Below are 13,691 nucleotides of genomic sequence, written 5' to 3'. Positions count from 1 at the left end.
GCTCAGCGACCCCGCTCCCCCGGCCCTTTCATCCCGCACCCTTCAGCCCGCCCCTTCCCCGCCGGGGTGCCAGCGTGAAGACAATACTTCATTCCCTGCGGGTTCGGGATAAACCAAGTCACGCTGGGGAGCGCCGGGCGCTAGGACCCCGCGGCATGGCCGAGGGGGGGCGTGGTGGGGCGGGAGAGGTATTTAAATTGAAGCCCGAGCCGCCCCCTCGCGGGTCGGGCTCCCGTGGGGCAGAGGAGCGGCCGTGCGCCTCTTCGGGCCGTGACCCCGGGGTCTGGCGGGGGGTGGGACCGGGGGTCAGGTTTGCGCAAAATGTGCCGGGGCTGCCGGGGAGAGGAGCGGCGGCCGCGCTGAGCCAGGTAGGAGCCGCCCCGCGGGCGAGGCTGGCGGCCCCCTGGGGAACCGGCTGTCCGCGCCCCTCTAGAGCAGAGGTCGTGGGGCTGGTCTGGGGCTAGTCCACCCGGACGCCGATCCCCACCCCACAGCCGCCCCCTCCCGCCGCCGCCCCCACCTCGCGCGTGGAGCCAGGGTTGACCCACCCTCAGCCCCAGCGCTCTCCCAGGCTCCTGGAGCAAGGAATCTTTCCCGCGAAGGGCGTGGCCGGCGTTCCCATTTGACAGATGGGAAGACAAGGGCAGAAAGGCCAGCACTTGGCGGGAACACGTAGCTAGTCAGTGGCAGATCAGGATTTGAATCAAGGTCTCCTACCATCCTCTGACTCAGGCCCTGCGTGGGGCTTCCCATCCCACCGTACCAGACAACCTGCCTATCTAGAGGGTGGGGGTGCACCCACCTCTCTCAAAGGGGCTCCAAAGCCAGCCTTCTTTATGGGTGGTAAGATGTGAGGGACCCCCACCCCCACCCCGGGCTGCCTGAAATTCTGCCATCACAGCCACATTCCTTTGGGTTAAGGTCTAATTCCCCCGTGGGATGCACATGTCTGCCCTTAGTGATTCACTGCTCCGTAGGGGCATCCGCAGCTCTCCCAGGACCCCACTCTGCCAATGATCCCTGCTGAGACGAGGGGGAGGAACACCCCCAGCCCAGCATCCTGAGCCTGTCTGCTTGTGGATGTTGGGGTGGGTGTCATTGGAGGGGGTCAGAGAGGGAGATGTTGGCCTGGGGTAGTGGAAACATTTGCTTTGGAGGCAGACAGACCGGATTCTGATCCTGACTCTGCTGTTTATCGCCTGTGTGACTTTGGGGAAGTCACCTCTCTGAGCCTCTTTTCCTCACAGGCAAATTGAGGGCAGTGTTATAGGGACAGGCAATTCAACACCTGCTGGAGAGAACACAGCATGTGGGTCATGTAGACCTGAGCTAAATCCCCAAACACTTATGAGCTGGGTAACAATGCGGTAAGTCATTTCATCCTTCTGAGCCTCAGTTTTCTCATCTGTAAAATGGAAATTATAGTAATTACTTTATTGGGTTGTGAGAATTAAGTGAGATGATATAGGTCAAGTGCTTAAAGAGTGTCTAACATCCTTAAATAGTAAGGATAGGCTTATTATGATAGTAGGCATTGCCCCACCCCATTTCTCTCTCTCTCTCTGTCTCTCTCTGTCTCTGTCTCTCTCTCTCTCTCTCTCTCTCTCTCTCACACACACACACACACACACACACACACACACACACACAGAACTATTTAGCCCTTCTCCCCCCTGTCAGAGTCCTAGGATGTCTCCTGTCACCACTTGTTCACCGGCCTGGGGCCTCCGCCCTCAGCACACCTGACCTGGGCTGCTCAGCCCTGCAGGTCATGGTACCAGCTAGAAAGACAACATGTGTCCACGGCACCTTCATAGCCATTCTCAGCTTGATCATCACGATGGTTGGGGGTAGTCAATGGCAGAACGGAAACCAGGCTACTTGCCCTACCGAGGGGATGGTGAGGCACTGAAGAGTTAAGGGACTTGCCCCAGGGAACAGGCTTGGGAGCAGTAGAGTCTGGATGGGAGCCTGCTTCTGAGTGACCCCAGTCCTCCCACTTGAGAAAAAGTCACGCTCAAATTCCAAACACTGTGTCTTGGGCACTGCTGATGGATGCACACAGGTGAGGAGTCCCCTTCTGTCCGATGCCAGAACAGAGTGCCACTGCTGCAGGGACAGTCCCTGCTGGATGCTCTGGTGCCCATCTTGGGGGTAGGGTGGGATTTGGCAGGCAGAGGAGGGGGACATGAGGGCCCCTTTGAGCGGCAATGCCTTCAGGTCAGAACTAAGCCAGACCCTTGCTTGTCCTCCCCTCACACTCACCCCTCAGCCCATTTGTTCCATAGCTCTTTAGTGAGCACCCCTTAATAGACCCCTGTTCTCACAGAATAAAAAATTAATTATGAGGAAATGGTCAAGGTGAGGAAAACAAGAAAACCCGTAAAGATCTGGGAAGAGCATTCCAGGTGGAGGGAGCAGCAGGGCAAAGGTCCTGAGGCAGGAATGTACTTGCTGTGTTTGAGTAATGACCAAAAGAATGGCGAGAACGCTAGAATTTGGTGAGAAGGAGTCAGAGAGGAGAGGTGTAAAGCCTGGGCTCTACTGGAGGTTCCTCCGAGCTGTGAGAGTCGTGACCTGATCTACGGTTTAACAACACCTCTGTGCTGCTACGTGTAAGACAGACTGAAAGAGGCCCAGGGTCATGGTGGTGCCTCAGCCTGTGGCGATGATGGAGGAAGGCGGCAGGCAGATTGTGGGGGCTATTTCTCAGGGAGAGCAGACAGAACCCGCTGGCTGGCCAATGGGGGTGGCGGGTGGGATGGGGAAGGAATGAGTGTGGCAGGGAGAGTCAAGTTGAACAACTGCTCTCGCCAAGTGTCACCAAGATACTTCATGTCAATTCTCAGTGCTTCCTCCCCACCTGCCCAGTGGTTTGAGATGGGTCCCAGAGGACAGTGAGCCCCTCTGCCCTAGGGACACTTCATATAGGAGTGGGCGGCAGTGGGGGGGGGGTTGGTTAAACCATAGAGTGCTTGGTGCTGTGCTCACTGGAAGCTCAAGGGCTATGGGAACCTGGAGGAGGGACCAATACGTAGCCCAGATTTAGAGGACCAGGAAGGCTTCTGGGAGGAGGTGACATCTATGCTGAGACCCAAAGGATAAGAAGGTATTCAGAACAAGAGAGGGGAGGAAGGGAAGGTTTGGGTCAGTGAAAAGGGGCTCTGAGGAGTAAAGTAAATAGGAGGCTTTCAGAACCCAGAATGGGAGAGGGGGCAGTGAGAAATGAAGCTGGAAAGGAGAGCTGGCTGGACGTGGCACACTCCCCAAGGGCCTCAGAGGCCCAGCTGAGGGGTTTCCACTCAATTCTGAGTACACCGGCTTTCAGATGGGTGATGATGTTCTGCTTTTTAAACAGCAGAACAAAATTTCCTGTGAAAACCCAACCTGTGATGCAGGTGAGAAGAGAGCAGCTGTGGGGGCAGAGGCCCATGCTGAGGGGAACCCAAGGAACAGGGTTTAAAAGACCGCTGTGGCCCCTGCCTGTGTGAACAAGAAAGGACCTCACAAATGCCACTTTCACTTAAAATTCATCGCACGGATGCTAGTGGGTCCCAACAGTAATGACCCAGCCCTCAAAGTTCTAGAAATGCCTCTTCTAAAGTATCCTCAGGGTCACCGTTCAGCACCTCTGGGAGACCTTATAGTGTAGAGGTTAAGGGCGCAGACCGAGGAGCCAGATTTCTTAGATGTGAGACCTTGTATGTGTTACTTCACCTCTCTGAGCCTCAGCTTCCCCGTCTGCAATACGGGAATGGGAATCATGGAGCCAAATCATTGAATTACTGTGAGGATTAAATGAGTTAATACATATAAAGTGTCACGAAAAGTACCTGGTGCATAATACCGTGTCTCCCCGAAAATAAGACCGGGTCTTATATTAAGGTTTGCTCCAAAAGACGCATTCGGGCTTATGTTCAGGGGATGCCCTCCTGAAAAATTATGCTAGGGCTTGTTTTCCAGTTAGGTCTTATTTTCGGGGAAACACGGTAAGGGCTCTGTAAGTGCCACTTTCCTAGAATATATCTCATTTGATCTTTACCAAAACTTGGCAGGTCAGCATTAACTTCAGAAAAGGAAACTGAGGCTCAGAGAGGTGACGTGACTTGCATAAGGTCACGTAGCAGGTAAGTGGAGGAGACATAAGGAACAGTCAAGTATGGGTGACTCCGAGTCCAGCGCCCTAGGAGGGCTTTGTGTGTCCCTCTTTCTTAATGCTCTGTATGTACTATGTCACTTCTGTGAGTTTATTTGTATCCTCAGTTCTCAGCACAGAGCAGGACATGAGGAGGCATTCAGTAAAGGTGTGAGTGAATGAATGAATGAATGAATGAATGAATGAATGCAATAGATGGATGGATCTGTGTGTTCCTAGCACTTGGCCCATGTCCTCAGTGAGGGAGCTCCTAGCAACACTGGGATTCCACCCTATTGAGGGTCTCTGTGCTCGCCCTGCTTATAGAGAGAAGGGCGGGTTCAGCAGGCCTGAGTGTCCTCTGCATTGGCACTTGCTGTGGCTTCAGTGAAAGTAAAAGGCCTGGCAGCGTGCTCCTGGGGAAGTTCACTACCTCAGTGCTGGGGGCAGGGCAGGCCTCCTGGCGGGGCTTCCTGTCAAGGCTCCAGGCCCAGCCTTCAAACAATGGCAGGGACTAGAGAATCAGAAAATCAAAAGAAAAAGGGCAAAATAAAGTCCAGGGGTGGGGGTGGGGGTTTTGAGGAATTCTGTTTGGGGCATGAGGAGCTAGGATGGGGTGACCTTCTTGTGGCTTGTGTAGAAATGGAGTCAGAGGCCCAGCTCCCCATCTAATCCCACCCCAGCCCTAGGGCAGCCCTTAGGGTCCCTCTGCCTCCTGCTTTCCCCATGCAGACTGTCTTCCACCAGTTGGGGTCTTTTGAAACTCAAATCTAATCATGTCACCCACTGCTTAAAAATTCTTGCTGGGGTGGGGGGTGGGTTTGAGGATGGGGAATGGCCCAGCTCCTTGTCGTGGCCTTGGAGTCCCCTTGTGATGGGCTACAGTTCCATTTCCTGTCCCCTTCACAACGCGCCCCATTCACAAACCTTAATTCCAGCTATGATTGTGGCCTGGGGTTCGCTGAGGCTAAGCACAGACAGGGTGGGAGGGTGGGGGCTGGCAGTGGGAAGGAGCGTGAGCTTTTACACTATTCCCCTTTCCTTCCCTCCCTATGCAGAGCCATGAGCCATCAGACCCTGCTGCTCCTGGCCGTGCTGACCTGGGGCCTGGCTACCTCTCAACACCGGGACAAGGTGCTTTGTAAAATGGTAAGAAACCCTGCCCTGGCAGGGTAAGCTTCCCTCTCCCCCAGCCCTAGGGTATCCTACTGTTCCAGCCCCAGAAGCCAGAAGTTAGATGAGTCAGAAGAGGAAAGGAAAGGCATGTAATGCATTTAAATGTGCTAGAATGTTCAAATACCTATTTACTATTAATCCTGCCAGGTAAGTACCATTATTCCCATTTTACAGAGTTGGAAGCTGAGGTTTGGAGAGATTAGGTAACTTGTCCAAAAGTCATTCAACTAGGATCAGTAGGCCCAACATTGAACTCTGTTCCCCTAAGCTGCCCCCACAGGGCAGTGGTCAGCTGGGTAATGTTGAATATATATATGGTGGGGGGGAATTTGGGGTGGGCCAGCTGGGAAGGGCTCTCATGTACTAGGTTCCTCCTGAGGACAAATCCCCTTTTCTAACTGTGCTCCTTGACTTGGACCCGTATGCCACATCCCTGCTGGGGTGTCTCTCACTCATTACGGCCCAGGTTAAATGCTGACTCCTCCTGCGATTCTTTCCAGGCTGACCTGGTTCTGTTTGCTCCCTTTTCTGGACTTCCTCAACCCCAGGCTTCCCTCCATCTCAATATTGAGCACATGGCATAGCTGACACATGAGTCCAAGCCTGTCTCACCTGCAAGACCAAGAACTTCTTGAGGGCCAGATTTGATTCACTTCCCTAAAGTTACTGTGACCCTGTGGGGTACAGAGAAAAGGGACCACCTTGGTCTACTTGTAAGGCTGTCAAGGCAGGAGCTCTGGAGGCAGGAGCTCCGGCAGCAACACCTGGACTTGGTGTTGGAACCTGTGTGCTGGACTTGGGGCTGGAAGCCTCTGACACAGAATGGCAGCTGCTTCTGGAGACTGGATGTGCTGGCAGCAAGAACCCAGCAGCCCTTCTTTGGGGTTGCAGTGTCCTGCTGTTGTCACCTCACTTCTTGCCCTTCAGAGCCCTTTGGAGATTCCTAGAACCCATAATAATAAGCAGAGAAGGCCTCACATGTCACCAAATATAGCCGACATTCTACTTGGGGAGATAGGCTCAGAGAGGTGAAGGGCCTGGGCCACCCAACAGGAAGGGGAACTGGGTGAGCTTTGGATTTGGGGCAAATGAGATAATGGGCAGGGAAGCACTTTCTGACCTACCACAGAAGGAATTACAATGATTTTCAAAATAGTAAAGCAAAACTTGCCACAGGCTCAGGGCTTGAGTGGTGCCTGCACCATGCTGAGGGCTTTCTCTCCTTTTCTCCTGCCCAGAACTCCTCTTTTCAGCTGAGCAAACTAAGGCTGAGAGAAGAGCTATGAGCTGCCAGGGTCATACAAATAGGAAGTAACAGAGCAGGATTCGAACCCAGCTCCCGAGCTTATGCTATCCACTGCTGTGTGACTCTTCCTACCCTACCCTGTTTTCCTTCTATGATCAGGTGGTGAAATGGAATTGGGTGTCAAGCCCTGTTCCCTTCAAAAAAAAGGTAGGGAGCAGTGGCATCTGGCGTCCCAGAGAGCTTGGGTAGGGGTGTCGGGGAAGCTATAAACTTGGTTCAGGGCTGATTCCCCCAGGACCCCTCCCCATGTAAGTCAGTCGTGCTGGGGGCTTGGCGCTCAGGAAGTGGTGAGCACCCTGGAAATGGAGTGCTGAGAGCCACCCTGGCCTTTAAGCTCCTTCCCGGACTAGACTGGAGAGTTGGGTAGCCCAATGAAGGCCTGCCTGCCAGCAGCCTCCTCCGGGCCTCTGACAGGGTCCTGGGCCCCTGGGCATAAAGCAAGTTCTAGGCTCTGCGCTTGGCCAGCTTTGTGTCCGGGCTTGACTTTCAGGGGTTAGTGCCCGGCAGCCTTTGAGTATCCAGAGGTGAAATGGGATATGGGCTTGCTCATGGGGTACCATGTAATGCACAGGACAGTGCCCCCAACACAGTAAAAGCTCAGGAAGTGTGGCTGGTATTATTTACTGTGCCGGAAGACTCAACCTGGGTGCCCGACCAGCTGAGGGCTCAGTGGTCAGAACTCGGCTGGCACCAGCAGGAAAAGGAACTTGTAATATAGTAGTTTTGAGCCTCTGACTATCTGATTTGGGGCAGCCCACCCCGCTGAGCCTCAATTTCCTTAGGGTGTACTAAGGAGTAAATGTGCCTTAGAAGATTAAATAAGGCAAAGGGATCTATGCATTCAGCACAATCTTGACAGAGCTACCGCGTTTCCCCGAAAATAAGACCTAACCGGAAAATAAGCCCTAGCGTGATTTTTCAGGATGACATCCCCTGAACATAAGCCCTAATGCGTCTTTTGGAGCAAGACTTAATATAAGACCCAGTCTTCTTTTCGGGGAAACACGGTAGCACTCCATAGTTAGTGGCAGTCATTTTGTTCATGTTCATTTTGTTCATTTTTCCTTCTTTAATCAGGATGGTCCAGGAGCTAAGGACGGGATAGGGAGGCCATGCCTAGTGGCCACAGCTGGCCAAGAGGCTATGGGGGAGGAAAGGTCAAGGAGCCAGGCAAGACTGGCAGGTTGGCCAGGGTAGGTTTCCAGTTCACACCCCAGCTCTGCCTCTCAGTGGCTGGGTGACCTCAGAGCCTCCCTTATCCTCTCTGAGCTTGGGTTTCTTGAATAGGGGCGATCACATTTGATGAGTAGGCTATTGTGAAGATCCAATGAGACCATTGGTCTGCAAAATGCTAAACAAAATCTAAAATACGGAATGGGTGCTGGGAAGGATGACTTACTTACTGGATAAGAAACCAGAGCGGTAATGTGACTTGATGAGGCTCACGTACCAAAATCATAGTCTTATCATCCAAGAGTGTGGGTTGGCACCCTGGCCATCCTTCCCCTGCCCCCTACACCTACCCCATCTCTAGGGGCCGATATGGACCAGGCCATGGGAAGCGAAGCCCCTGATGGAGGTGTGTGTGTGGATAACAGCGGCAGGAAAGAGGTCATTTCTGGGGCGTGTCGCTGAGGAAGGCAAGCTCTGGGACCTGGAGCAGTGTCCCACTGAACGAGGGCTTGAATGAGATCTGAGGGTGGGAGGCTGAAAATGGATGACAAGAGTGCAAACTGCATTTTTCCCTTTTGAAAACATTTCCCCTAAAGTGGGTTAATCTAGTCTAACACCAGCTGGGTAAATTTAACTATCTGGGCCCATAAAAGGAACTCAAGATGGGCAACCAGGAGGCCTGGGTTCCAGGTTGGCCCTGATCTTGACTGGCTCTGGGTCACATTAGAAGACACGTGGCTCAGTTTCCTGTAAAATGGAATACCAATCAGCATAGGGTGTTCTGTCAGTTCATTGGTCCTTTTATCTGTCTGTCACCTCTCTGTCTGTCTACCCATCAAAGCTTCCTTGAGTCCCTTTCTTATGCCATACCACAGACAGGGCAGGGAGCGGAACGGAAGTCATTCAGACGTGGGACGATTGGGCTGGGATGAAGGTATGTCGAGTATTCTGGGAGGCCAGGGACGAAGTCTAGCCAAGCCTGGCTGGGCTTCCAGTCCCCTTTCCTAGAGGCGTGTGTCTGATTCCAGCTACTACAGTCACTCATGCCTGCTGCTCTCCCTGCTTCCCCCTGCGCAGGTGGACAAGGAGGTCTTGTGTCAGGGCCTGGGCCTGCTCCAGGTCCCCTCTGTGCTTCCGCGGGACATGGAGGCCCTCGACCTCTCTGGAAACCAGCTTCGGAGCATCTTGGCCTTGCCCCTGGGCTTCTACGTGGCGCTTCGTCACCTGGACCTGAGCTCCAACGAGATCAGCTTCCTCCAGCCAGGTGTGTTCCAGGCCCTGGCCCACCTGGAGCATCTCAACCTTGCCCACAACCGCCTGGCGCTGAGCACCGGTGGTCTAGGCCCCCTGCCACACGTGACGTCCCTGGACCTGTCTGGGAACAGCCTGTACAGCGGCCTGGTGGAGCGGCTGCTGGGGGAGGCGCCCGCCCTACGCACCCTCACGCTGGCGGAGAACAGCCTGACGCGCCTCTCCCGCCACACCTTCTGGGGCACACCGGCACTTGAGCGGCTGGACCTACACAGCAATGTGCTGATGGACATCGAGGACGGTGCTTTCGAGGCCCTGCCCCACCTGGCCCACCTCAACCTTTCCAGAAACTCCCTCACCTGCATCTCTGACTTTAGCCTCCAGCAGCTGCAGGTGCTGGACCTCAGCTGCAACAGCATTGAGGCCTTTCAGACGGCCCCAGAGCCTCGGGCCGCGTACCAGCTCACCTGGCTGGATCTGCGGGAGAACAAATTGCTCCACTTCCCCGACCTGGCCACATTCCCAAGACTCATCTACCTGAATGCGTCCAACAACCTCATCCAGCTCCCTGCGGGGCCACCCCAGGGCGGGGAGGCCATCCACGCACCTTCCGAGGGCTGGTCGGCCTTGCCCCTCTCGAGCCCCAGCCACAACACCAGCACCCACCCCGTCTCCCAGCTCTTGAATCTGGATTTGAGCTACAATGAAATTGACCTCCTCCCCGAAGGCTTTCTTGAGCGCCTGACCTCCCTGCGCTCCCTGAACCTCAGCCGAAACTGCTTGCAGGCCTTTGAGGCTCGGCAGGCAGGTTCCCTGCCCTGCCTTGTGCTCTTGGACATCAGCTACAATGCACTGGAGACACTGGAGCTGGGTGCCAGAGCCCTGGGGTCTCTGAGGACACTGCTCCTCCAGGGCAACACTCTGCAGGACCTGCCCCCATACACCTTCGCTGGCCTAGCCAGCCTGCATAGGCTCAACCTGCAGGGGAACCAGGTCATCCCCTGTGGGGGGCCAGGGGAGCCTGGCCCCTCAGGCTGTGTGGCCTTCTCTGGCATCTCCTCCCTACGCATCCTGAACTTGGTGGACAATGAGATGGAGACCCTCAGGGCAGGTGCCTTTCTCCACACGCCACTTACCGAGCTGGACCTCTCTGCCAACCCTGGGCTGGAGGTGGCCACAGGGGCCTTGGCAGGCCTGGAGACCTCCTTAGAGGTCCTGGCCCTGCAGGGCAACAGGCTGGAGGTCCTGCAGGTGGACCTGCCCTGCTTCAGCTGTCTCAAGCAGCTCAATCTCGCCGAGAATCGCCTGAGCCGCCTGCCAGCCTGGACGCAGGCCGTGTCCCTGGAGGTTCTAGACTTAAGGAACAACAGCTTCAGCCTCCTGCCGGGCAGTGCCATGGGCGGCCTGGAGACCAGCCTCCGGCGCCTCTACCTGCAGGGGAATCCGCTCAGCTGCTGCGGCAATGGCTGGCTGGCGGCCCAGCTGCACCAGGGCCGTGTGGATCTGGATGCCACCCGGGACCTGATCTGCCGCTTCCGCTCCCAGGAGGAGGTGTCCCTGAGCCACGTGCGTCCTGAGGACTGTGAGAAGGGGGAACTCAAGAACCTCAACCTCATCATCATCCTCACCTTCGCACTGGTCTCTGCCATCATCCTCACCACGCTGGCCACCTGTTGCTGTGTCCGCCGGCAGAAGTTCAACCAACAGTATAAAGCCTAGAAGGCTGGGGCTGCAGAACATCCCAGCCGGGAGCAAGAGGCACAGGGAAGGGTGGGGACTGGCCCGACGTCACACAGTGAGCCAGGCTCCCAGAACCCTGGCCTCTGATCCCAGCCCAGCGCTCCTTTTCCTACATCTTGCTGCATCGTGAGGCAACCCACTTCCCAGGCTGCACATGTGGTCCAGCTGTGGAACCCGGAAGTTGAGCAATTTCAGGAGTGACAGAAAATGAGGTTGACCCAGGGGATCAACAACAAATCTTTAGCAGACATCTGTGTTGAGCCACACCCTGCTCTGGGCATTGGGAACACCGATGAAGGAGTCACATCCCTGCCCTCAAGCGTCTCCCAGTCTGGGTGGGGAGGGCGTCGCAGAGCAGTGCCATGACCACACAGAGTGTGGAGTCCAGGGCTCCAAAGCTCAGCAGTGCCCGCTGAGTGCAGAGTCCTTCCCCGGCCAGGCCAGACAGGGCCAGGGAGGGTCAAGACCAAGAGGATTTGTCTGAGACATTTGCAAGCAGACTATTTGTCACATATTCTCATAATGACTTTCAGCTTCTCTGGAACATGAAGAGCTTGTGACCGGAAGAGAACTGGAGCCACATGAATACCTCTTGGATCTAACACTGTTGGGCAGGCTGCAGCAGCTCCAGCAGGTTCTAGTTAAGAGGCCGTCACCCTGGGCTCCGGCCAACACTGGACCATTCCTTTTCCTGCACTGGACAGGCTCTTTCCCTACCTGGCACCCTTGTGTTGCACACACTGGCCCAAATACTACCCTAGCCCCCACTCCCTGCCCAGGCCCCTTGTTCCATCCCAGTCCCACCCTGACTGGAGAGGCAGGAGTTAGAGCCTTAGGGCTCTGGATCTGTTTTCCCAGGCTTAGCAGCTGTAACAAACCCAAGCCTGCATCCGCCTCTTTATGACAACCTTCTGAGGTTGGTATTTTATCCTGTTTTATAAAAGAGGCTCCAAGTCTCCCTCTATTTCTTAGCCTCAGCTAAGAAAGGCCACCACTGAGATTCAGATTCATCCTCCTGATTTCAGGGCTTGAGCTTTGCCACGGTATGGGCTGCAGGCTGTCAGGTGGACCGGAAGTGGCCCCACATCACTGGAACAAGGCCAGGGAGAATCCTGTGCTGTGCACCCCACCTCTCCTCTCCCTCCTCTCCCTCAGGCAGGCAGAGAGAATACAGGCAGCCACAGGCCCTCTCCTCTTCTCTGCCTCAGTTTCCCTCATTCCCTCCTTTGCAGGCTGGTCTCTTCTTGCTCTTGCATTCCCTCATTCCCTTTTTATCTAATGAGCACAGCCTGGAGTGTAAGACCATTGAGTCCAACCTCTCCATTGCACAGATAGGAAAAGTGAGGCTTAGGAAAATAGGGACTTGCTCAGAGCTGTACAAGTTGCTGGCAGAGCCTGTGAAAAAAGTCGATTCAGACTGCGTTGGGGGTGTGGCAGGGGAGAGGTTGGGGGCTGGACCTGAGTGGTTTCCTTCCCTCACAGCTGTCACGTCATAAGATAACGCTGGCTCCAAATTCTCTTTCTGGTCCTCATCATGTGGGGATTTTTTTTTTTCCTCCGAGAAAAATAGGTAGAAAAACATACACAGATTTAACCCCTTATCCCACATACCCATGGAATCATGGGCTGTCCAGGACGAAAGGAAGCCCTGGGATCAGCCCAGACCCTTGTGTTGTCTTCACCTCCCACCTGTGCTTGGCTGCTGTCTGGCTCAGGACAGTGCTTGGGAAAGAGTGAGACAGTGAAAATGCCCCTCTCTCCGCCCCATTGTACAGATGAGAAAACTGAGCCCCAATGAGGGTCAAGGACTCAGGGAGTCGATGGCAGAGCCAGGATTGGAACCTGGTGTCCTGGCCCTAGTCTCCGGCCCTGGGGGCTGGGTGGGCAGCCCAGGGGACCCAGTCCTGATTGGGATCATGACCACAGGTGCTCACTGCACACAAACACTCTCTCAGGCTTGGGGACAGGGGCAGGCCCCTCCACGCCTGATCTTTGAAAACACTACATAATGCTGCTCTCACCTTCTAGGAGCCAGGCTGCAGCCCAGGCCTTGGGACCAGCTCTTTGTATAACCCACATGAATGTATTAAAACACAATTTTGGAGAAACAATGCGGTCTGCCAGCCTCTTCCTTGCTGAGGGTAATTGGCACCATTGCATCCACTCAAACCCTGCTTTCCTCCTCTTCCATTATGGTCTTTGAACCCTCCTGGCAAACCCTGGGGGAGGACCGCTGAGTAGGAGATTAAGGCTCTGGGTCATCCCCACCCTGGATCTTGGGACTTCAGCCCCAATCACATCCCTTCACACTCAAGGAGCCCTGCTCCCCACCCCCATCGCTGAGAAGATGCAGGATCACTTCTGGCCCTTTACCTGTGCTCACCCCCTCTGCGCCTCCTCAGCCCCTCCTCTCTAGTCACTTCTTCCTCTCAGACATCAGCTGTGCTCAAATTCCACCCATCTTAAAAATAGTAAAAAGACCCTTAAACTACTTTGCCTGTCCTTTTCATACTTCACCGGTCAATTTCTTGGTGAAGCAGCTTCCCCGGCCTCCCCTCCCTTTCCACCCACCCAGGCTGCTTTCAGCCCTCGGTGCCCCGCATTGCCCCGCACTCTGGTGCCTTTGCCAAAGTTCCTACACTTTCCAGTCCGCACCTCCTTGACCTCTCAGCTATGAGGAGCCCTCCCCCAGATCCTCCCGTCACCCGCGCCCTCCCCTAGGCATGCTCTCCAAGGCACCCAGGACCACGTGTGTTTTTTGCCTTCATCTCAGGCCACTCCTTGTCAGGGCCTGCTGCGTGCTCATCTGCTTACGTGCCTAGAGCCATCCGACTGGTGGCCACCAGGTCTCCCATCCCAGGCCCTCTTTCTTTGGGAGGGTCATTGCCCTCGTTGCCATAGCCACCACAG

General features: G+C 55.1%; 1 protein-coding gene across 1 annotated transcript; it reads left to right on the top strand.

Moving 5' to 3' along the window:
* The first annotated feature begins 221 nt into the window (after positions 1 to 221).
* LRRC32 (leucine rich repeat containing 32) lies at positions 222 to 12,886 on the top strand. The gene is made up of 3 exons (XM_081062814.1): positions 222 to 368; positions 5,194 to 5,284; positions 8,868 to 12,886. Exons 2-3 carry the CDS (start codon positions 5,198 to 5,200, stop codon positions 10,758 to 10,760), a joined length of 1,980 nt encoding a protein of 659 aa, XP_080918940.1. The 5' UTR covers positions 222 to 368; positions 5,194 to 5,197; the 3' UTR covers positions 10,761 to 12,886.
* The last annotated feature ends 805 nt before the right edge of the window (positions 12,887 to 13,691 follow it).

Source organism: Rhinolophus hipposideros (genome assembly GCF_964194185.1).
Source record: "Rhinolophus hipposideros genome assembly, chromosome: 10".
Taxonomy (NCBI): domain Eukaryota; kingdom Metazoa; phylum Chordata; class Mammalia; order Chiroptera; family Rhinolophidae; genus Rhinolophus; species Rhinolophus hipposideros.
This window is presented reverse-complemented; position numbering and strand designations above follow the sequence as displayed.

Excerpts from the sequence above, each read along its gene's own strand:
- LRRC32 (XM_081062814.1), top strand. The coding sequence starts at position 5,198 with ATGAGCCATCAGACCCTGCTGCTCCTGGCCGTGCTGACCTGGGGCCTG. Across the intron at positions 5,285-8,867 it reads ACAAGGTGCTTTGTAAAATG|GTGGACAAGGAGGTCTTGTG; the intron begins GTAAGAAACCCT and ends CCCCCTGCGCAG.